Source organism: Callorhinus ursinus, unplaced genomic scaffold (assembly GCF_003265705.2).
Source record: "Callorhinus ursinus isolate GAN/ISIS: 27379988/994484 unplaced genomic scaffold, GSC_fseal_2.0 scaffold11, whole genome shotgun sequence".
Classification (NCBI taxonomy): Eukaryota; Metazoa; Chordata; class Mammalia; order Carnivora; family Otariidae; genus Callorhinus; species Callorhinus ursinus.
The window spans coordinates 53,002,294-53,027,518 of NW_027397073.1; the positions used below are offsets into that span (position 1 = coordinate 53,002,294).

The following is a 25,225-nucleotide window of genomic DNA, read 5'->3' on the forward strand; positions in this document are numbered from 1 at the left end:
CTCTGTCAAGTAAATAAATAAAATCTTAAAAAAAAAAAAAAGAAACAACTCTCTTGAGTATTGATTTCAGTTTCTACAATATTCCATCTTTAGCTTCCTGACACACTGCTTTTTGCCTTTCATTCTGGTGGAACCAGGAGGAACCCCTTCCCCTAGGCAGCCCTTCCCTATCCCTGTAGCTGTCTGACTTAAAGGTCTGAAAAGATGTTTGGTTTTGATTTCCCACGGTAAAAATGTTGAGACCTCATTCTAAATTTATTACTAGAAATAGGTCCATCAGCTATCTATTTGTTAATGGATTTACTCCCATCTAACTTGACAACTGAGCATACGGGCTTTGCTCAAAAAATAGACACAATGACAACAAAATTCAGCTAGGGAGGAAGTGACATTAATAAATTTGGAATATATTTTAAATGTTAAATTCATTTGGGGTTGTTATAGTGTGAACATTTGTGTCCCCCCAAATTCACATGTTGAAACCTTAACCCCCCAGGTGATGGTATTAGGAAGTGGGGCTTTTGGGAGGTGAATAAGACAAAGTGGAGCCCTCATGAATGGGATTAGGGCGCTTATAAAAGGGATCCCAGAGAGCTTCCCCCACTTCCACCATGTGAGGGCACAGTGAGAACTCAGCAGCAGAGGGACCGCACTGGACACCAAATCTGCCGGTGACTTGATCTTGGACTTCCAGCCCTCTCAACGGTGAGAAAGAAATCTCTTGTGGAAGCCACCAAATTGCAGCAGCCCAAATGAACTCTGACAGGGATATTTTGAGATACACTGCATGTCATACTATGGAAAACAGTATTTCACTATTCAACATGCAGGTAAAGCCAGATCATAGCTTCGTGTCGGAAGCACAGCTCCAATTTTTATAGATTTACAATATAGACATTAAGCTGTGGGTATTAGGAATTTTGAAAATGGGAACAAAGATTGACTAAAGCTTTTACTTATTTTCTTCCTATGCCTGAAGAGTCATTTCATTTTCCGGGTCAGAGGCTATGAGGCCGTAGAAAGCACCATCTCGAATGTGACAAAAGTCCTAAGGCCCCCCACCCTGAAGGGGATTGTGACTCATGAGCCATTACCATGGAGAAGTAAGATACTTAAAACCTATCTAAATAAAATGAAGTGATAAGAAGAAAAAAGGGAAACAAAAGCTCCACATGGCCAGGGGAGCTTTTGTTGATGAAGTGGAAGCTGGTCATGGAGACATAGGAGATTTTACTGTTCACACAGGTTTCACTTCTACCGCTAACTGAAGCCCCACAGCATGCCCACACAGGAGACGATCGCAGGCCAGGGCTTGGAGAACCATCTTGTCTGTTAGATTTTTTTCATAGTGGCTCATCTGTTCCCATTTGTGAAGATGTGGAACTTTTCCAAAAAAGCCAAACTTCGTTCCCTTGTATAGGCTTTCAAAAGAATTTGATGCCATTTTGGTATTTTGGATTCTCACCTACCTATGTGGTCTAAACAAATCACTTTTGAGGCAAGTTCTCCTCGCAGAACACACCCTGGTTATCAGTCACCAGGGCCTGTCATCAGCCTCTGCTGTCTCATCTTGTCCCTGCAGGCTGGATGCCTCCTCCTGAGTGCTCCCCTTGCCGCATGTCTGAACACACCGCTCGTCTGCTGGCTGGGCTGGACCCTTACTCCCTGGAAAGAAGGAGCTGCCTATAGAATGTCAGGGCAGGCCTCACTCAGGCATGACTCAGCTCTTTGTGACCTGCGTTCTCCTTTCTCCTTGATGAGGTGGTGTGCTGGTCCTATTTGTGGAAATATGTGCCCGGCTTCCTGCCTTTTCCCTGGTTCAATTTCAAGAGGGAAAATCCCTTCTAAGAGGAATATGTAGAAGATTCTATCACGGAATTTGTGGTACAGAATGGTTTTGCCCCCATTGGATGAAAAAGTTCTCCCATTACCATGCCCCAAACACCTCCCACCTCCCCTTTCTCCTAGTTTGCTTCTGGATTTTTTTTTATCTTACTCTGATTTTCTCCCAGTGGGATTATCAATCAAAAATTAGAGTCGGGAATTCATCGGTGTTATCGATAAAACTCTGCAACTATTTCTTTCAAAGTTAAGTTTTTTTCTGGTCAAATATTTTTCTTCATTGCAAAATCACGACAGCATTGATGTGTGCTACTGTTTAAGCATAACTTTCAGTCTTTAAAACGTGAAAGGACATTTGACTTTTAACCTTACCATTAATGCGATATAAATAGCTTTTTTCTTTCTGCTGATTTAAAAAGCTTACGTGAAGCTGCAGAATGCTGAAGGGGGCACCCCTGCTTCAGAGAAAGAAAGAAGAAAGTTGCATGACAAAAACACTTGGTGGGAAGTAGCACAGGGAATCTTTGTTGATTTTTCTCTTACAGCTTTGAGAATTGTTTTTCCTTAAAAAGAAAAGACAAGCTTCCTAAAATAATTAATTGCTATTTTTAGAGTTCTACAATAATCCCAAAACAAAGTCATTCCTAAAGAAAAGGTAGGTTTCATTTTGGGCATGGATCCCCTCCACTGATTTATATACTCCTTGACATGATTAGCTGGAGGAAGCTGCCTTAAGTTCATACCACAGATGGAAAATAGCAAGTAGAGTAATCAGCTAAGCATTCATAAGGACTACTGTCTGAGGTTTGATTTCGAACCAAGAGATAGTCTCACACGCATTCCACTAAGCATGCTGGTCAAAAATCTCACATTCCAGATGCGCCAAGAATGCATGCGTTGAACACACGCACACACATCCCCCACCCAACACTGCACTCCAGACAGCCCCCTGAGCACACGTGTTCTAACACAGTTACAACAGAGCATGCTCCCAAGCCTTCCAGCTTCCACAGCCCTCAGCCAAGAAGCTGCCCCAAAGATGCTCAAGCAGCAGTCGAAGTGGGCCCGACCTCTGATACCCACAGCTGCCCCAGCGCACTTCCCGTGAGCCCCAGGGGCTCAGAGGAAGCCAAGAGATAAGGAGGCTGCTGAAAAGCCCCAAGTAGTCATTCTGCTGTTTGCCTTGTTTTTCCTGCCTCTCATCATTCTCTGGACAACACAAACCTGTTTGGGGGGTTCAGCTAGGCTATGCTACCCAGTAGTGACAGGAGTTACTAGCAAAATGATGAACGGAATAATAGTTCCAGCAGAACAAGAGTTTTTAAGTTATCTAAAGTTCTCATGGCTTCCTGGCTTTTTAAAACATTTATTTTGTCTTTCCATCCTCTTGTTGCAAGTGGAATAGGGTGCTTAAGCCAAACAGGCAACGTAAAGCTCGGACTTCAAAGCCATTCCTTGATAAAACATCAAAACAGCCCAGGGTGGACCAACTGTTATCTGGAATTCTACAGATAATTAACTGAAACTCAGCGGCTCCCTTGCCACAGGGAGTTTCTGCAGACAAGGCCATTCTAGGGACCTGCTTCATTTTGTTGCTGTGTTTCTGTTTTGTTAGGCCGGGAGAGGTTTGGATAGTCTCTCAGTAAGACTGCATGTTCCCATGCCGAGGAAACTCGACTCCTGCTTGGCCTCACAGAGGCCTGGAACTCACACAGTACCCTCCCTTGCCCTTAGTGTGACATCATTTTGCTCCTTTCTCAACCTGGCAACACCACTGCCTGCACCTTCTCCTGGTCCTTTGCTTACTTGAGAAGAGCAGCATCCTTTCCACTGTGACTGTCAGAAATACAGCCTTTTCAACTTTGTTTTGTAAAATGTGAAGGTACTATATCTACCTAAGGCACAGAGTTCCCCATTTTGGGTCTGCCAGTCCCGTGGGTATGTGACTGTGCTCCTCCCTCATCTCCCAGTCTTCAAACCCCAGCCCATCCAATCCCTTTGCTTGAATTAAGCAGATGGTCTCACCACTCCTACCCCCTGGCATTTTTCCACTTCCCACCTCCATGCATTGCCCATTCATCAAGCCACAGCTCCCCTTAAATGTGAAGACTCACCTGAAAGCCCACCACCTCTTCCAAGGAGCCTCCCCTGATTAAGTAGGGGTGAAGGAACCTCCGAAGCATGACTGACAGACTCCCGATAAATGAGAACACACACACCCAAAGCAAACACAGAAACTCACAAGAAGGGAAAATGACACATTTGCTACTTGCGGATTGTGTGCTTCTACGAGGATAAGGAGATCAATTTTATACCAATAACCAATCATTTCAGACGACGGGCTATTTTTAACATTCTTGGGGGTTAGCAAAACCCTGCTGTCCTCTCCCACACCAGTCCTCTTTCCTTGGACCCCCTTCCCCCTGTTCTTAGCTTCCCAGATGCACGACTTAAGGGGATTGCCGCTCGCTAGATATGGGAGATGCAAAGATTCCACTGATGGAAGCTGGTCCTCCCAATGCCTCCTGGGGCTGGTGGATCGCACTGCCCGAGAAAAAGCTGTATCTGAGGCTTTGTCAATGCCTTCGCCACTTAGTGTTCTCGTCAGGGAGCTTGAACAACAACCGCGCCACCTCCTTGGGCAAGCACGTTGGCTATGTTGGGATGAGGGACCAGAACACTGTAGAGAGAAGGCCCTGCTGAGAGAATGGGGGGCAAGTTTCCTGGCAAGACTCCATGTTCAGCCTCAAATAAGGCTGCTGGAGAGCAAGGGGATCTGTAAAGAGCCCTGGATCGGAGGCAATCACACCAGGGAACAGAACCAGACACGTTCGCTCTCCTAAAGGCGCCCTCTTGGGTCAGTGTTCATGCCACTTGTGGAGGCCTGAGAGACTAATGGCATAAAATGACCAGAACAAGGAGAGACACAGACAGAAGGCTGACAGCAGGCGATTAGAACAGGCACCACACACCGCTGCCACAGATGCTTTCTGCCTACAAAGCCACGCGAGGCAACCTTCAAGCAAAACAGTATTGGTTTCGTGGTGGTGAGAACGTACCTTCAACTGCAGAACTCAGTTTTATGACACCTTGAATAAAAACAAAAAGTGGCAGTTATATAATGGACCCAAATGACCTCTTCTGGTCTTCTCAAAACACACACATGCTTCCGATCTAGAGTTTTTGCTGGCATTTTGGGGATTTAACTAAACAAACAACTTTGAGAACAAAGTAATTTTCAGTCCATGATTAGACTAAATGGTGTCTTCATTTCCCCTACTCAAACCATTTGGGGGAGTTCTTTGCAGAATAAGGGATCCGACATGTTTTTGGATAAAACAACAGCCAAGTCCGTCTGAATGACTATTTCTGTAAATAAATCATACTGGATAATGAATTGATGAAACTTCACACAACAGGACACCAGTGTCTAGTACTTTCTATTACTGCTATGTACAGAGATCATTTGATACATGTCGGGGCAGGGTTTCTGTCGAAATATGTAACAGGTGGTTAAAAACCATGGTGGGATCTGGCAACGTCCTTCTCTGAGGTGGTTGGGCCACAGGCCATTTACTGGTTGGATGTGTTCAGCAATCCCGCTCCCTGCAGGTCAGTGAAAGGGCTCCCCGAGTGTGTCAAATTGTTCATGAAGCAAGTAGACATTATTCTTGACTGGATATTCATGTGCCTTTGTGGTGCATTTAAAGGTGAAAATACTTGGGAAGCCTCGCCAATATCATGAACGACACAGTAACTATCCGGACCAGGAAGTTCATGACTAACCGACTACTTCAGCAGAAACAGATGGTCATTGATGTTCTTCACCCTGGAAAGGCAACGGTACCCAAGACAGAAATTCGGGATAAACTAGCCAAAATGTACAAGACCACACCAGATGTCATATTTGTATTTGGATTCAGAACCCATTTTGGTGGTGGCAAGACAACTGGCTTTGGCATGATTTATGATTCTTTGGATTATGCAAAGAAAAATGAACCCAAACACAGACTTGCAAGACATGACCTGTATGAGAAGAAAAAGACATCAAGAAAACAGCGAAAGGAACGTAAGAACAGAATGAAGAAAGTCAGGGGGACTGCAAAAGCCAACGTTGGTGCTGGCAAAAAGTGAGCTGGAGATTGGACAACAGAAGGAGTAAAGATGCTGCAGTGGCTTTATCTGTGGTGGTTGTGCAGATTTTTCATGAGAGGATCAATAAACTAAGAATGTTAATATAAAAAAAAAAAAGGTGAAAATACTTGGGCACCTGGGTGGCTCAGTTGGTTAAGCGACTGCCTTCAGCTCAGGTCATGATCCTGGAGTTCTGGGATCGAGCCCCGCATTGGGCTCCCTGCTCGGCAGGGAGTCTGCTTCTCCCTCTGACCCTCCCCCCTTCTCATGTGCTCTCTCTCTCTCAAATAAATAAAATCTAAAAAAAAAAAAAAAGGTGAAAATACTCAGCTGAGATAAATTAGACTGGGTCCAGTGATTTGGTTAAAAAATCATTTTTTTGGTAGGTCATAGTTATAAATAAATAATATTCCCCAAACCCTGTGTGAGAGCCATGATACTTTAGGCTGAGCAAAAGTGTCTATTTACAGTTTCATGTGGTTGACATTCTGGTTCTCTTTCCAATCAGAGGAGTTTCAAATTAAAAATGGAAACAAAACCCTTTTCAAAATTGATAAGCCAAATTGGTATGAGTGTGAACACTGCTTTTAACAGACTGTTAACAAAGAGACAAACTTGCTCTCCACTACAACTTTCTAAAACAGCTGCTTTTAAGTTACCTATCAAATTTCATCTTTCCTGTAGAACCAGTAATGTCTGGCTAATGTTTAACAAGGGACTCTTCAGGGCAAAAAGTATGCATAAAAATGTAGGTGTGTTTATCATGATTTTTACTGGTATAAAAAAATCTAAAAATAATAATATAATACACAATGCTCTTTATTTCAAGTTCCATATAGTCAATTGATTCACACAGAATGCTTTTGTTGAGTTTGGTCCAACTCTTGTATTCATAGCTAGCTAGTCAATCATGATTTGACAAAATCACGCATTGAGTTTCATCCCAATCGGCTCTTTCCCCAATAAATTTATTATCATTACATCTCTTCTGTGGTTTACTGTTGAACCATTTTCCACACTGTCATATAAATTATTTTCATTAAATTAAAATGCTTTCAACTTTAACACTAGGTAAATACTTCCACCATGGCCTATTTCAAGCTACCAGGCTGATGTCGCGAACGTGGAGTTGAAAAGAGATGGGCAAGGAGCAATACCATTCGGTAGTATTTTGACCATGCAAGTACAGTTGTTGTAAACAACCTCAAGAGTATGGAAAGTAAACTGTAGTCAAATGATGAGGAAGGATAGAGTTTTAAGTATTTATTACCTTTGTTTTTAATATAATTATTTAATTAGAAGTTTATATCTTTTATAATAATGGCTGTGTTTGATAATGGGCTCACAAAACACCTCAAAATATAAGAGTTCGCTCTTGCAAGTTGGTATGAATCAGGGCTAGCATAATGTTGTCATCAGTGATGTTTCTTTCCACTTAGGCCCAGAGAAGAAAATCTTGATCTTCAGAATACTTTCTGAGCTATTCATAAAGGGGGTTGTAGTTTAACTGAACGAGGCACACGTAAGTAAGCTTAGCATTTGCTATTATTTTCCCAGTACTTTCAAAACCTTTTAAAACTGTCATACGTAAAAATATACTATCCACAGATCACCTGGGAAATAACAGTCACTGACAATCAACCACGAACATAACCTAAATGGACTTGCCAAGTCCACTTATGCCAAGAGGGATGAGTCACTGGCTTATTAAGCAACGATCTTGTCTTTTTTTTTAAACTGTGGAATTCTTATACAGGAAATCAGGTCATGATATTGATTTTTTTTCAGCCATATTTATTTTTGTGTATAACCATGGTGTCAGCAACGGCCATTCAGATAAAAGGACAACAGTGTGCTCTAATCAAGGTGCTCTGATCAGGCTTTATGCTGGTAAAGCAAGAAAATCTAAACAAATTTTTATGGGATTTGTGGGCGGTGGTGGACCAGAGCCCAGTAATACATTTATTGAATAAGGGCAAAAAGGTAAGTTAAAAAACAAATAGTCTGATTTTAGAGCTCTAATTATTAACATTATATTAATAAAAACATTAGTGATTCATCAACTCCATATAGACTTCTTTTTTTTTTTTAAACCCCAAACCAGGCTTTTTCTTAGAGTAAAACAGGCCTTTATAAAGATACTGCAAAGTAACTATGTTGTAGTGAAAATATAGAATTAGCCAAATCTAATTAGATAGCTACTTTTTTTTTTTTTTTAAGTTTTTTTTTTTTTGTGAGAGAGACACACAGAGAGAGGGAACACAAGCAGAGGGGGTGGGAGAGGGAGAAGCAGACTTCCCGCGGAGCAGGGAGCCCGATGTGGAGCTTGATCCCAGGGTCCTGGGATCATGACCTGAGCCGAAGGCAGACGCTTAACGACTGAGCCACCCAGGCGCCACTAGATAGCTACTTTTAATATCATACAAAAATTGTAGAATGAGGGGAAAACAATATTTTATTTTAAAATACGAATATTTTTAAAAATTTGAATATTTAAGAAATGGTTGATGTCGATGCTGAAAAGCTACACGTAGCACTGTTGACTTCCGGGACACACGGTAGATGTTATCTGGTGAGTGGCTGACCGGGTACTCAGGGTAAGCCGTAACACATACATATATGCATATACACACACAATGGATTCTACTCCTCCCAGCAGCCCCCTTTCAAGTTTCATCGTCGGCAAATGTTTGAAAAAAAAACTTTTAAAAAAAGAGAGAAAAGGAGAAGAAAGCTAACTGTTCTTCCCTCAACTTGATATCTTTAGTGTAGCAAAATTCCTAATCTTGTGGGTGATTCGTGCAGACCGTGTGTTGTCTTCCAGAGCAAATCACTACCCAGGTATGCGTTCTGCAACAGTTCTCCAATTCCAAAGTTATTCCACCTTCTTTCCTGCCTAATTTCTCACCTAATTATTAATTTCGGATGATCTAAAATAATTTTGAGAGAGTCAAGTTAAAATAATCAATGCTCAAGTGTGAATGACCAGGGCTCACTCAAATCTTCCAGTGACATCTCACTGTTGTTGAATTAGTAATAAAATTTTTAACCCTAGCTGTCAAGGCCCTATGTCATATATTCCTGCTGATTTTGTTATGTCACTTTCTCCCTTTTTCAAGATGCGTTGGCCACTTTGGTCTTCTCTGGGTGCCCTGCAATGCTAATTCCTTTCTGCCCCTGGGGTGCCCTTTGCTGCTCCCTCTGGCTTGAGAGCTTTCCCCTGACCTGCTAGATCTTCCTACACCTAGCCCTTTCTCTTCATTCAGATTTTACTTCAAATGTCACTTCCTCAGAGAGCACTTCCTTGATTGCTTCCTTGACTGCTCCTATTTAGAGCAGACCCAGTAAGAACTCTGTAGACCCTCTCTCTTTATTCATTTCTTTTATAGCAGTTATCACTACTTGGGATTATGTCACTGATTTATCACTCGGTTCCTTGTTTATATCTGTCTGCCTCATTAACATGTAAGCAGAATGAGAGCAGAGACCTGGTTTGTCTTGCTTGCTGCTATAGCTCCCTTGGCTAGAACCGTGCCTGGTGTAGAGAAAATACTCAAATATTTATCTAATGAATAAGTGATCATTCCCAAGTGTTTCCCGATATCCTAAAAAGAGAATTTTATCAATCCCTGCAAATGTAATTCAAACATGTTGTCTTAATTGTGGATACTATTGGGCAGAATCCTCAGATTTCATTATATTGACCACTGTCTATTTTACTCGGAGGCTGGTCTTTATGGAGGTTAGTGAACATTGCCGTGTGGAGTAAATATACATAAGTTACAGTAATATTTAGGTTTCAGGATTATACTGTTAAAAAGATTCCCAAGAAGTAATTTTATTAACTAGCTGGAGACAAGGTTATGCTGTAAATGGACTTCAGGAAATATCAGCTAATTGATTTTATATCCAAATATCTCAAGAATCTGCAGTTCTTTTATCTCTACTGTCATCACCTTAGGGCAAGCTACCATAGCAATGCTCACACGAATCTGTATAATATGATATGGATTGAGAAAGAGGAACTAACAAAGGACCATTCAATTTTTTATGTCCTCCTTCCAATGCATTCTCATACTACAGCTGGAGTGGTCTTTCCAAAAGGCAAGCCCAATTATGTCATATCCCTCTAACTTTTAAAATTCTTAAATGGCTTTTCATTATTCTTAAGACCAAGATCAAAAGCCTTAACAGGACTTGCACAGCCCTTCATGATGTCACTTGTGGCAGAATAAAAATGCCCACAAATTCTTCCGTTTACCTCCTGCAAAGAGATGGAGGTTGTGTCCCACTTCTTGAATTCAGGCAAACTCTGTGACTGCTATGATCTTCAAAACAAAGTGGAAATGATGCTCTCCCAGTGTCTATGCCCAGGCCCATGAACCTGGCAGCCTCTTCCTGTCTCTTGGATTACTCCCTCTGAGAACCCTGAGACACCACGTTACAAGTCCTGAGACTACTCTGATGGAGGCCGTGTGTAGATATTCTGACAAACAATAGAAGCTGAGGGAAGGAGCTAGGAGGCCCTGGGGAAACTGCTGGTGGAGGCTGAGGGGACAGGAAAAAGGCTATCCTTGGAGCCTGGAAGGAAAGTCAAGTCATCCAATGTAGTGGTGGGAAATTTGGCAACATTATGACCTGTAGTAACATGGAAAAACAGAAAATATACCTAATATAAATTATATATTTAGATATATATAAACTCATATACCTAATGTGTTTACAAATTTTTAATAAGCTTTCCAGGAAGGGCATGTAGAGTGCCAGTTTTTTTAAACAGTTGCATATAATAAAGTACAGATAAAAGTGTGTTAAAAAAAGGGACTGTTCAGTTTTAAAGCAAAATCTAGAGGAGATATAGAGCTAAGACTTGTTGGTTTTTTAAAAAAGGTAACAGGGTTTCACAATCCTAGCCTTTCCAAAGGCCAAAGCCTCCAAAAGTAAGAAATTGAGGCTGAGGATCATCTCAGGGGTGTAGCTGTAAGACCCTTTTTTATGACTTTAGAAAGATTTAAGTGTGTGCCTCAAAAACGTATAAAGAGATGAAAGGACTTCTAAAAACCCTAAGAGGGTGGTCCCATAGCACTCTGACTCTGAGCCCAGGCCAGAGAAGGGCCTGTCTGTAGGAAAACTGTGGATGTGTTTTGTCTAACAGAGTGAAGTCTAATAGGATTCATAGGAAGCCCATGAAGATTTCAAGAGAAGTGTATTAGTGGATACATTATTGGCGTGGACAAAAATAGGCAGAGGTAGTTCAGAGGGAGAATCTTTAAAGCCTCCAAGCTTCTGTGGGCAGGGAATAGACTGACAAAATTAATCAGCTGCAAATGACATCTTATGTGCTATAGGCTGAGTCTTGTTCCCCAGATTCATATGTTGAAGCCCTAACTAATCCCCAGTGTGATGGTATTTGGAGATGGGGTCTTTGGGAGGCCATCTTCAGGACAGGAAGAAAGTTCTTACCAGAACCTGACCATGCTGGCACCCTGATCTCAGACTTTCCAGCCTCTAGAACTGTGAGTAATAAATACCTGTTGTTTGAGCCACCCAGTCTATGGTATTTTGTTACGGCACCCTGAGCTGACTAAGACATTAAGGAAACAGGACAGATGACTCAGAACGTGCAACCAAGAGTTTAGGAGGAGGAGATAAGAGCTGCCAAAGAGTCATCCCTGGGCAACAGGACCAGGGCCCCCAGTCAAGGAACTGGCAACATGTGGACTTTAGAATTGCTATGGACCAGTGATTGCTCTGTGCCCCTCCTTCCTCCACTCCTGACTGAGAGTGCTCATTGCGTTGGTCTCATCTCTGTATCATCAGTATATGCTGGTGTGTGTGGAGCAGATAGCTTTTCATTTTAGTTCACAAGTCTTCCTCTGAGAAAAAGTATACTAGAGAACTGAATCAAAGGATCCTCAGCAACACCTGAAACTTATTTCAGTGGTGAGAACCTGGACCTCAAACTTGAACTTCATGCCATAAGGAGATGAGATTTCTGGAGGGCTTTAGGAGTATATTTTGCCTTACAGAAGAGTCTAAATAATTATTATCCAGAGGATGAACTGTGGCTGACTAAAGATGTCCACAAATTATTTGAACCAGTTCCTACTGAGAGGTGACATCTCTGTCATTTTCTTTGATCTGGGGGCTGGGGGGTTGTCTCTTTGACTGCTCCAACCAATAGAAGATGGTGAAAGGGATGCTCTGCTAGTATTTGGGCCCAGGCCTTAAGACTTCCTATCTCTTGGACTCTATCCCCGGGGGCGGTGAATTGTGACATAAGTCTTAAAGCTGCAATGCTGGAGGTGCCCCCTACAGGTGTTTTGTTCAACGGTCTCAGCTGAGCCCACACTTCCAGCCACGGAAGCCAGGGTGCCAGGCGTGTGAATAATGCTATCCTGGACCCCCTAGACCAGCCCAGCCTCCAGCTGAATGTGGAACCCTATCTACATTCTTGACCCCTAAGATCTTGGGTATAATAAAGTGGTTGTTTTGACGCTGCTATGCTATGTATTGAGATAATATGTTATGTAGCAATTGAAACAGTTGTGTGCCTCAGTCCTCTGGCCTCACTTTGTGTTGCATGTTCCCCAGCCACCCCACCTTTTCAGTTCTCTGAATAGTAACATGTGTCCTCCCTCACCCTTCTTGATCTCTCAGCTCTTAGCTTATGAGGATTTTCTCAGAGTTCTCCCTGACCCTCTAGATTAGTTCCATTGTTACAGAAGACTCTCCCACAAGACCTGTCTTTCTTTCAGAGCAATTATCTCTGAGAGTATTTCATCAATGCTAGTCTCCACCTCTAGACCATAAACTCTAAGAACAGAAAGCAAGACTCTTTGATCATCACTGATTTCCCGGAGTCCCAGCAGTGTGACTGGACATAATGCTGAGTAAACATTTGATAAGTAGATGAATGAAACATTTGATGCCGCTGATAAGGACTCCCTCCTTACCGTAGCCATTAATAACTGTGCCACTTTTCTTTCCTCTCACGTACTGTGGATAAATTTGATTCAAAGCCATTGTAACTGCGGAAGGACAGTGTGACTTAATATTAGGTCACTGCTGCCTCGCGAAGTCTGTCTGTGAAGGCAGCTCAGCATCACTGAAGCGGCCGCAGTTCCTTTTGGAAGCCCCGGGCAAGGAGAAGGGGAAGCGGAAGGTTGTTTCCCGGCACGCGCAGCACAGAAGTACGGAGAGAAAAAAAACCAATCAGTGCCTGCTCACTTTTCTGTTTTTGGTGGAAATCAACGAGCCTTCCTCGGAATCTAAAGAAGATTGTGGGTGCTCCAATTGTCTACATTATTCCCAAGTTTAAGTTCAGAAATAATCCTTACTAGACTGTGCGCTCTTTTCTACCCTACCCCTGAAACCAAAACCGTGGGCGGAGGAGGGTCTGTGTGCGTGAGCGCGCATGTCTAGGTAAGAGTCCCTACCCCTCCATAACCACTGCTCCCAGAATTGTTTTCTTAATACTGAATTTGCTTTCTCCTGTTTTAAAAAATGCAATTCCCCTCTTGTTTGGTCCTGTGGATGTGGAAAGTAGAAGATCCATTGGAAATAATACTTCTTAGAATTTTTCGGTTCTATCTCTTTCAGTCTTTAGTCCATTTTTTGCTGTAAGTTAAATAAGCCCAAATTGCTATAAATGTCCTTATCATTTCCTTTTCATAATTTAAAAAGTATTTTCCTTTGCCTTGTTAGATTTCTCTTAACGCTGGTCTCCAAATGGGTCTGTACAATCATTAAATGGGTTTAGTAGGGCTCCAGTCAGAAAAACGAGGATCTCCATTTGCCCGAAATATTCTTGCTCTTTTTTAAAAGAAAACACTCCCACATGGCAGGGCTACAATGTAGACAGACATGTTCCACATCCTCTTAGTGAGTTCACACACTCTGGGACTCTGCCCATTTCCATTTCCCTGATTCGTCCTCCCTCCCTAAGTGCATAATACTGCACTTGTCCCTTTTGAACATGTAACAGATTAAAGAGCTGGTCAGGAGGCAGATGGAGGCACACCTTTGATCTCTCATCCTTGTGGGTTAAGGGAGGGCAGACACCTGGCGGCTCCGGAGCTGGAAACAAAACACAGGCCCGGACTGGAATTACCTTAAAGGGAGCCGCAGCGCCAGCCAAAGAGGCAGCTGGATGCGTTGAATGGGCCCCGAGGGAGGAGAGCCCACGGTTGGGCAGAGGGCAAAACAGAGTCCCAACAATGTGACTCCGGCTAGCAAGGGGTTGGTTAGAGTAACCGTTTCTTAGGCGGAGGACTGGAAAGATCAGGCAGCTGTGCTGAGAAAAAATGTACTGAGAAAAACAGTAATTCTTTTGCAAATAATATTGCAAAACGTTCAGCTGTGGATAAATGCTGAAAGGCAGTTTGGATGGCAATTCAGGAAGCTTTTAAAGAAAGGATTTGTAAAAAAATTTTTTTTCTTCTTAGTAGAACTGTTTTTATTAAGGGTTTCACCTTTGCCCCAGGATGCTGTCAACTTTCTTGGTCAAAACGACACCCGGACCGTATCCTAGGAGTTTTGCTGAAACTGCACTGCCCCCTGGCGTTTGCGCGCCATTGTTGCGCCATCGCGTAGACAGCCCAGAGAATGCCGGTCAAGCCGTGGCCGGATGCGGCTTCCAGTCTTATCCGGGATCGGAGAATACAGTTTTAACCCTCAAGTATAGACATGGTTTGACAGGACATGGAATGAACATTTGAAATTAAGACTCTTTCTTCTCCAACCTCAGTAGAATCTCCGGAGATTTTCAGTAGCTCTTAAAAGAAATTGATCACATACAAATCTGCCAATTTTTAGTATACAAATGGTCCTGTGAGCGGCTGCTGTACACCTACCCAGAGCCAACGCGAGTATTTCCTGGGCTATAAAACCTTTCCTGACTTCTCCTTGGCATATCGTACACACCTGAATTGTCATGCCTCTCTGCCTTCGTGCTTATCTCTCTGATGGAAACTTGAAAGTGAGAATTATACCTGACTTATCTTTGTATCCACTGTGACTAACGGGGTGGGGTGCCTGGCAGACAGCATGTGTCCAGTAAAAATGTGTTGCTTGCCTATAACAATGCTGTTCACAAAGGGATCAAATACACCTCTAAATCAATAGCATCTGAAAGTCAGTGTAGTAACAGAACCAAGGCAGGAGAACATGGTCCCTAGATGGGCTTGGAGAGTCCTAAGCCCCTGAAACTGGGCAGGCACCATGTCCAACAACAGGGGAGAGTCGTAAGAATAACCTAAAACTAGGATTATCTAGTTCTAGGAATCTAGAAACGTATTCAAACTTTAGCTTCCGTTTCTTCCCCAAGTGAACCTCTACTCTAGAGAAATCATGAGTATATCCATCATCACCACTGTACTTAAAATTTCTTTGGAGCAGGCATTTTTAGGAATAAGTGTAAAGCTTCTGAGTAATGTGATTGAAGATACTGTGGCGTATTGGCGGAGGCCACCGACCCTGAGCCAAGTGACAATAAGCAGGAAACACTGGGGTCCGGGGCAGGTTATGGGTATTAAGGGAGGGGCAGACTGCAAAGGAACTGACGCTGTGAGTCAGGTGTCAGGTTCCCCTATGTATAATGTGCACAGTGTTATTCTGCTTTAGATACTATCTCATGGCAGGAGAAATGGCCAGATCTGAAGAATCTGTTGCACTAGGATGGGTCAGGAGGTTGATATTATTAGCAATTTTTAGGTTATGATATTGTCACATTAATACTATAAATAAAAGCTCCCTCAAGCCATTTGTTATACTTTTGTTCAGTTAAAATAAAACTTTTCAAGAAGAAGCCTAGCCCAGTAGAGCTTGGTTGTTAAGAGCTTGAATTTTGGAGTCAAATTGAATAGGTACAAATATCAACTGTGCCACCGACCAGATGTTTGACCTTGGAAAACTTACTAAACTTTGCTGTGTCTTTGTTTCCTCAATGGTCAAAATGAGGATGCCATTAATAGTACGTACTGTCTGGTCCCTGGTAAAGTGTGTTTGTTGATGAGGGGAACCATATGAGTTTCCCACTATGGTAGAGTGGGGGAGATTAAGCCTGGCTTTTGGTCAAGTCTATTCTGAGACATTATTAAAAATCCCCATATACAAAGGAATATTCTAGGTAATGGGACTTCTCCAGTTCTGGTCTTGTCTCTGAGACTGGCCTCAGTGCAAATCTGGAATTAAGCATATCTCTGACACTTTGGACCCCTGAGAGTATGTTGGGACCTGAAAGTGTCCATCCTTGCCCTATTCCAGTGGAGAGCTCTATCCTCAGGGCTAGCCCAGAGCCCGAATGGCCACCAGCAATGGGGGATCAAGGGCAGTCTTCTTTGACCTTGGTTCCTTTTGAAGGTGTCTGGAATACTACAAAGTGGCATAAAACTATTTTGAGCTGATAGCATTTGAGAATAGGTTTTTCCCCCCTAAACTTCCTTATCTGTCTAAAAGCAGAGACTTCTAAAAGACCTCACTGGTCATAAATCCATTTCCCAGGAGTTTCTGCAACCAGGGAAGATTGACTCTTGTCACTAGGGAGGAGAAGTGTCACCATATTTAAGCAGACATTATCACAAAACTATCACATGCCTCATCTGTCTTCCAAGAGCCCATTTATCTTTCTTAAGTCATTCGTGGGGATGCCTGGGTGGCTCAGTCAGTTAAGCGTCCAACTCTTGATTTGGCTCAGGTCATGATCTCAGGGTTGTGAGCTAGAGCCCTGCGTCAGCTCCGTGCTGATCCTGGAGCCTGCTTAATATTCTCTCTCTCCCTCTCCCTCTGCCCCTTCCCACCCTCTGTGCACATTTGGGTGTGTGGTCTCTCTCTCTTTCTCTCTCAAAAAAAAAAAAAAATCATTTGTAAGAGCCTTCCCTCCCCTTCCCCTATTAAGATGGTACATCTAACTGCCTCCTTGAGTCATATTTTTCTGTAAACTTGTACATGTATGTGAATAAAAATCTGTCTTTTCTCTTGCTAATCTGTCTTTTGAGTAAATTTAATTTGCAGGCCTCAATAGAGAAACACAAGAGGCTAGGGAAAAAGTTCTTCCTCCCCAACACATTCCAATATGGCTTTGGCCAAATATTGGACTCCACTATGCTAAATCTCTATTCAGGTCTTCAGAACTAGCTTGACGCCTTGCAACAGGATATATTCAGTTTTAAAGAACTGAGGTAAATTTAAGTCTGCCATAAATCAGAAATAGAATGCCCCATGTAATATTTGATGTCTTCCTATTTGTACAGCATCTTTGAACAATAGCTCAAATACAGGTGCTAGATAAGTATTTGCTAAATAAAAATATTCACTGTCTTGCACAACCCCAATCTTTAAGACAAAACAAAATTATAGATATACATATATATTTTATTTCACACTGCATCTTTGTAATCTTATATATGTGATAATGTAAGAAATAAATACTATTAAGAAAGCTAAAACTCTTTATTGTTGGAATAAGATCATCGGAGTGAGATCATTTTAACCAACTTCTGCCCTTTGAAGTGTAACCAGGAATGGCATTTTTAAATGTGTGCGAGGCATATTTAGACTTACACGAAGTGGAATGGGTGGATGACTTGGAAAGATAAATGGCGGTAATACCCACTAACAATGGTACAAAATCAGGCATCCTGTGGGAGCCCAGAAATATATATTCCTTTTCAAGAGGAGATGAGACTTAGAAAATTGGGCACTCTAATGTGATTTTCAAAGGGCCTACAGTCATCAATGAGCTAAATGACGCCGGCAGAGCACACTCAGGCCTGGGAATTCCACTGCATTCCAAGCAAACCTGGCAACTGATACCTTCCTAGACAGCGTTGCTGCCATTTATTTCCCAAATTCTTTTTTTTTTTAAAGATTTTATTTATTTATTTGACAGAGAGATAGAGAGCACAAGTAGGCAGAGTGGCAGGCAGAGGGAGAGGGAGAAGCAGGCTCTCCGCTGAGCAGGGAGCCGGACGTGGGGCTCGATCCCAGGACCTGAGCCAAATGCAGCCACTTAACCGACTGAGCCACCCAGGCGCCCCCCCATATTCTTTTTTTGCTGGTTGTCAGCTAAGTCTTTACGTGAGTGCAATCTCCACCCTGCAGAAACAAATTGATCTCATAGGTCTTCCTTTTCATTTGGCAAATGATTTTCTTTTCTTTTTTTAAGATTTTATTTATTTATTTGACAGAGAGAGACACAGCGAGAGAGGGAACACAAGCAGGGGGAGTGGGAGAGGGAGAAGCAGGCTTCCTGCTGAGCAGGGAGCCCCATGTGGGGCTCAATCCCAGGACCCTGGGACCATGACCTGAGCCGAAGGCGGATGCTTAACGACTGAGCCACCCGGGTGCCCCTGGCAAATGATTTTCAAAAATGTTGATTGTCATTCTTTAAGCCTAAAGCAAAAATGCAAGGGTCTATTTTCTACAAATGCAATCAAGCCTAACATCGGGTTAGGTTTCTGAGAAATTTCTAAATAATTTCTATTTCAATGTCTCTAAATGTAAATAACCGTTCTGATTATCCATGCTTGTATTAACCATATCCTGAAATTAATTTAATTTGACCCCTATCAGGTAAGTGAAATGTTTGCTATTTGGTTGATAAGTCATCTAATGTTAACTTTTCCATTACTAAGCACATTGAAATCAAATTCCATCAAAGGGCAGTGAATTTTCCCTGTTCACGTATTTCACGGTTTCCCTAGGATCCTCACACACTATTTCTCTCTTTATAGCACTTGTAACCATCAGAAACGATTATATGCATAAGTGTTAAAAAAGAAAAAAAAGTCTCAGTTCTCTGCTCCTTGAAGTTGGGGCAGAGCTTGGGTCAGGGTTCCTGCTATGTCCTTAGGGGCAGTGCTCATGCTTGGCATACAGTAGATACTCAATAAACAGCTTGCTAAATAAGGAAAAGGATTCTTAATTCTTTTCATTCTTGGGGCGCCTGGGTGGCTCAGTTGTTAAGCGACTGTCTTTGGCTTAGGTCATGATCCCAGGGTCCTGGGATTGAGCCCCCTGTGTCGTGCTCCCTGCTCCGAGGGAAGCCTGCTTCTCCCTCTCCCACTCCCCCTGCTTGTGTTCCCTCTCTCGTTGTCTCTCTCTTTGTCAAAATAAATAAATAAAATCTTAAAAAAAAATTCTCTTCACTCTTAAATTGGCAGTTCATGATTTCCTGCTTCATGGCTGTACTTGAGCAGAAATGATAACCATGTTTTGGAAGTTGATTATTTAAGTCTGAGATAGAGCCAGTTATTTTTATAAAGGTAGAAAACAGATTTTGAACTTGACCTTCCCAAGGAGCTAACTTTCTAAACAATTATTTTCTCCCACTGATACTCATGCATGACTGATGGGAGTATTATCTGTAGGAAATTCTAAGCAAATACAGTCGATGAAGTAGTTCTACTTTCCATTTTAGTTTTATTGATTTACTTATACCTATATATATATTTTTAAAGATTTTATTTCTGTGTTATCTCTACACCCATTGTGGGGTTTGAACTCAGAACCCCGAGATCAAGAGTTGCGTGCTCCACCAGCTGAGCCAGCCAGGCGCCCTGCCACTTCTATTTTTTTTTTTTTTTTTTTTAGTTTTAAAAGATTTTATTTATTTGAGAGGGAGAGAGAGATTGAAGGAGCATACAAGAGTGCAAGAGCAGGGGTGCCTGGGTGGCTCAGTCGTTAAGCGTCTGCTTTGGCTCAGGTCACGGTCCGGTCCCGGGGTCCTGGGATCGAGCCCCACATCGGGTTCCCTGCTCGGCAGGAAGCCTGCTTCTCCCTCTCCCACTCCCCCCGCTTGTGTTCCCTCTCTGGCTGTGTGTCTCTCTGTCAAATAAATAAATCATTAAAAAAAATCAGTTATGAAGATTCCAGATTTTTTCAGAAGATTTTCTTTTTTAATGGGAAACATGGTCACTACTCTTTAGTTACTCAATTGCTGATTGGAGAAACACACACACACTAGAAAGAATTTGACATTTCTTCTTGATTTCTCTTCCTTTTTTTTTTAAAAGATTTTATTTATTTATTTAAGAGAGAGAGAGAATGAGAGATAGAAAGCACGAGAGGGAAGAGGCTCAGAGGGAGAAGCAGACTCCCTGCTGAGCAGGGAGCCCGGTGTGGGACTCGATCCCGGGACTCCAGGATCATGACCTGAGCCAAAGGCAGTCGCTTAACCAACTGAGCCACCCAGGCGCCCTTCATTTCTCTTCCTTAAAGGTTAATGAGAACTAGGGAGTGTTTAAGACTTTTAGAGACCACTTGCTACTAAGTTCTAGTTCTTATTCTGTCTTCTTTTAACGTCATTGGGTTCTCTTTCATTCTTGGCTTAATTTCAGCTGCTTATGGACAGTGTGGCAAGCATATCGCCTACGTCAGGGCAGGTTAAATGCAGAGAAGCTGGGAAGACCTTCCTCCAAGCCCACTCCTTTTCCCGTAGTTCCTGTCCTCACATCCGTTCTCCTCTCCCTACCCCCAAATGCCACGCCCAGCCAGCCCTTCTGTCCTCTCATCTGGACCCTTTCTGTTGTATTCCAACTGGTCTTTCTGTCTTCAGTCTTTTCCCTCTTTTATTCATTCTCCATAAATGTGACTTCCTTACCTAAAAACAGTCAACAAGGCTCTCTTGTCCAAAGGATCAAGTTCAAGGCCCCCTCTCAGTGTAGATCCAACCTCTTCTTCCCTCACTTTCTCCATGTTCCCCAGTCTTTGGCTTTACTCTTTCCTTCACACACCACAGACTTCTGTGCTTCCACTCCTCTGCATGTGCTGCCTTCTTGCCTGGAAATCATTTTCCATGTGAACAATTTCTTGCCATTTTCTGGAAACAACTCACTGCCTTTCACAGTGGAGCCTTCCCAATCCTCTTTAGGCACAAATCTATTCCTCTCTGGTCTTCCTTTAGCACTCTGTATGTCTGTTTGATGGCCCTTAGTCCACGTCCACGGTATTTTAATTATTTGCATTTCTTTTTTTTTTTTTTTAAAGATTTTATTTATTCATCTGAGAGAGAGAGAGAGAATGAGAGATAGAGAGCATGAGAGGGGGGAGGGTCAGAGGCAGAAGCAGACTCCCTGCTGAGCAGGGAGCCCGATGCGGGACTCGATCCCTGGACTCCAGGATCATGACCTGAGCCGAAGGCAGTCGCTTAACCAACTGAGCCACCCAGGCGCCCCAATTATTTGCATTTCGGCCACACTCAGTGACCTCTGCATTCCATTAGAGCACAATTCCCATTGGTTATCTTATACTCTTGCTCTTTAGAAGTGCTAATGGATAAAACATCCCTGTTGATAGGATACTCATAAATAGCCATTCTAGTAAAATACTACTGTGGTTAGTACTTGAATTATGATGAAGAGGAGGATGACTGTTAGAATGAAAGCTGCTGCCATCACCATTCCCACGGCTGCCATCTTCTCTTTCACCATCACCACCTCTACCATGTCCACCTCCATCCACTAGCACTGCTTCTTCTCTCACTCCTACCATCATCAACCACTACCACTGTCCCTGTCTCCACCACCATTTCTTCACTATCACCCCCAAGACCTCCACCTCTCCCACCTCCACTAACTTCCATCACTTTCATCATTTCTACCAGCTCCACCACTATCACCACTGCCCCCAGTGGATTTATTGAGCAACTGCCAAATACCATGCACTGGGTTGACTTTTATATATGTGATCTCATTTCACCTCCACAACCTGAACAAAGATGGGTGCTGTGTTCTGAATGTTTGTGGCCCCCTAAAATTTACATGTTGGAATCCTAATATGCAGTATGATAGTCTTAGGAGATGAGGCCCTTAGGAGGTGATTAGGTAGTGAGGGTGAAGCCCTCATGAATGGGATTAGTGCCTTCTGAAAGTGGCTAGAAGGAGCTCCCTTGGCCCCCCTGCCAGGTGAGGTTATGTGGGAGGCTGTTTATGAACCAGGAAGCGGGGCCCCACCAGATAGAGAACCTGACCATACAGGCACTCTGATCTTGGACCTCCAGCCTCTAGAACTCTAAGAAACAAATTTCTCTTGCTCACAGCCTACTCAGTCTGTGGTATTTTGTTATAGCAGCCTGAAGAGTGAGACAATGAGAACACTGAACCCCAGAGAGATTAGGAACATTCTGTGATGACACAGTTCCAGGCAGAAGAGTTTGGGGTTCTCTGACTTGAGTCTGAGTCTTTCATCTCTAGGCAAAATGTCTCTTACCTTCCAAATTCCTTGGGGACCAAAGGCTGTGCATTTGACTTCCTTTTGCACTTCTTTTTTAACTTCCTTTCTTTTTTCTTCTTTACTTTTTAACTACTTTCAGTGCTTTTCACATGGTGAAAATATAATAAATGTTGAAATTCAGTACTGGTTGCAAAAGTTGGTAGCCTACGTAACATCTAGCTTGCTTACTGAGTGTGTGTGGTTTTAATGGAAAAGACCTATCATACCATGAATAATTGGTGTGGATATTTCTCATAAAGTCTCCATTTCAAAACCAGGAACTTGATTTTAGTCCATGTTGCTCCTCATAGTGAATTCAAGACATGGAATTTTTGGTTTAAGCTAGCAAGGCAAGGGAAAGGGTAATCTCAGTTCCCACTGGAGACGCCTATGTCTATGTCTGAAAATGTGGTTACAAAAGAAGACTATGAGGGGAAGATAGGAAGGAAGGAAGGAGCTGACAGGAAAAAATGAGTCCTATACATGTCACCTAATGCTCAAGAAATTGCAAAAGGAGTCTTACGTGCTTTTGTTTTCATTTCCATATCTTGAGAACAACTCCTGCATATCGCCAAGCTGCAGGCCATGGACAGACACAGTTTTACATTTGGAAGGCCAGTTTGCAGGGGCTGGGTCAGAATACCAGCATTTCAGTGGGAACTCGGGTGAATAAATTGTATCTTCCCTGCTTCTAATAAGATACTGCAGTTACCTGCCCATTCCCAGCTCCTCTGGACTCACACCGTTTACCAGCTAACAGCAATTTCCATGATGCCTATGCAGAGGCGTGCTGGTAAAGTTGAACAGTAGGCTCTTTGAATGAAGGGAAAGGGGCTTCTAATTTATCTTACTTGACGATTTCCAAGGTGTAAACTCTACCACGTGGCTATTTGGAAGCTACCAACTTGACATCAACTTGCTTGAAAATTTCACAGTTCGCTGTCCTGAACCAGTATGAGCTCTAATATGTACCAGTATGCACCATGGTGGGACCCCTTTCCACCATGAGCCACTCCCTCCTTCCATATCTCCGTCTCAAGGAAACTGACTTTTCCTTGTTAATCCCATTGCCTTCAAGCCCTTGCCAACTTGAAGCCACTTCTCCTTACCCTTTCATGAGAAGAGATGCTAAGGTCAGCATACACAGAAAAATACATTAATTAATTAGAAAAGGTAGTACCTTTTTATGGTTTAAACTTCAAGATTCAGCAGGTAGTCAGAGAAGTCTCTTTCCTCTCTGTGTTCCCGGTTGTCAGGTTTCTCTCCCTGGATGTGATCAATGTTCTGTTTTTTTTTTGTGTATCATCATACTTCCCACTGTCATTTATCGATAATTTTTCTGTTACTACCACCCTATAGACTCTTTTGAGGGTAAATAACTTATACCATTTTCTCTGTCTGTATCTACTAACTTCCAGGATATTTCTCATCTTCTGCAGTGACTTTAGCCCCTGTTCAATTGACCTTTCCATCCCATCCTCTGAGCTGTCAACACTCATGTATATGGCCTCATAAAACTTCCCCAACTTTAGTGATCTTTATCTCCACTCTGGCTCTTCAACCATCAGCCCAGCCGTACCTCAGATATCAGCGTTTCTCAAAACAACTTCACCCCTAAGTGATTGAGGAGTAAAAGTACTCCTTTGGCCACAATTTTTTTTTTAATTTTATTTATTTTTGAGAGAGAGAGAATGACAGAGAGAGAGAGAGAATGAGAGGGGTGAGGGTCAGAGGGAGAAGTAGACTCCCCGCTGAGCAGGGAGCCCGATGTGGGACTCGATCCTGGGACTCCAGGATCATGACCTGAGCCAAAGGCAGTCGCTTAACCAACTGAGCCACCCAGGCGCCCATATTTCTGTGTCTTATCTTCCTAATAGACTGAACTTGAGGACTCTTGCTTTTATCCTTGTAATCCCTACAACATTAAATAATTGCTTTATACATTTGGATAGAATATATTTTAATTTTTTCCTTATAAGAACTACCAAGGATCTAGAATCAAAACAGGGCAGGATCAATATTACAATGTTCTGACAGGTTATTATACTACTCAACTTTATTCCCAAATTTATAGAAAACAGAATAGGATTTTTCCCTCCTCCAGTTGTCTTTGAAATTGTTCTTTTTCTACCTAAATATACAAAAGTCCAGTAAAGGAAAATGTAAGCACTTATTTCTGCCATACATTACAGTGTGTAGGATATTTGCACGACACATGCATGTGTGGGATGTGTCCTGTGTTTCCGTATGTTGGGAGGCAATCCCTAGCTTACAGAGGATGGTCAGTGAACAAGAAAGCTATCACCATCACTGGTGGTCTGTGCTTAAATTGTGACTATTGTGTTCTTGATCAACAAGACCCCCATGTCTTTGCAGCAAATGTCATTTTCCTCTCCAGTGGATTTTTACCTTTTCACAGAAGCTCTGTTAACCCCCATTCTCCTATATTTATTCCTTAATTCTGTACCAGTTGGCCTTCCCAACTTAAAAAAGAGTGAGATCTCTGTAATCATAAAAGTGCCTGTGTGACAACCTTGTCATTCTTTTTGTTATGAGAATTAGTATCAACTTTTACTTCCAGAAAAACACAGCTCTGGACTGAGACACTTGACACATGGAGTCTCACCGGGAAGGACTTACTATAAACCACCAGGGAAGAGCATGTGATGACCATCTACAGTTTTTAATCATTCGCCACAGCTCAGTCACCCCTGTGCTCAGTCCCTTACTGATCACCTAAGACACATGTGCAGTGGGCATTATAGAGAATATGGGAGACTTGATGCAGCCTATGAGCTCAACACTGCTTTGGCTAAGAAAGCCAACTTCAGGACATGAGGCATCATTACAGTTTTCTGACATCTATTAGGGATCTAACAGGGAGCTGTTTCCCAAGAGAATAGCATATAGTGAACTATTCTCCAAGAGAAGGGCACAGCATTTCCTCACGAAACATCTTGGTTGAGGCTGTGTAATACTTGTAGATTTCCTATCTCTAGTTGACAGTGCAATATTCATGTTCTCTGGTAGAGGCATG

General features: G+C 42.6%; 1 protein-coding gene across 15 annotated transcripts in view; it reads right to left on the reverse strand.

Moving 5' to 3' along the window:
• DLGAP1 (DLG associated protein 1) overlaps positions 1-25,225 on the reverse strand; it is a 942,912-nt gene that overhangs the window by 109,248 nt on the left and 808,439 nt on the right. For 8 of the 15 annotated variants that reach the window (XM_073898465.1, XM_073898466.1, XM_025886687.2 and 5 more), the window contains one exon: positions 4,902-4,931. The exons of the other annotated variants lie outside the window; for them this stretch is intronic. In XM_073898465.1, coding sequence (XP_073754566.1) covers positions 4,902-4,931 — 30 coding nt within the window. The remainder of the gene's footprint in view (positions 1-4,901; positions 4,932-25,225) is intronic. 15 annotated transcript variants of the gene reach the window in all.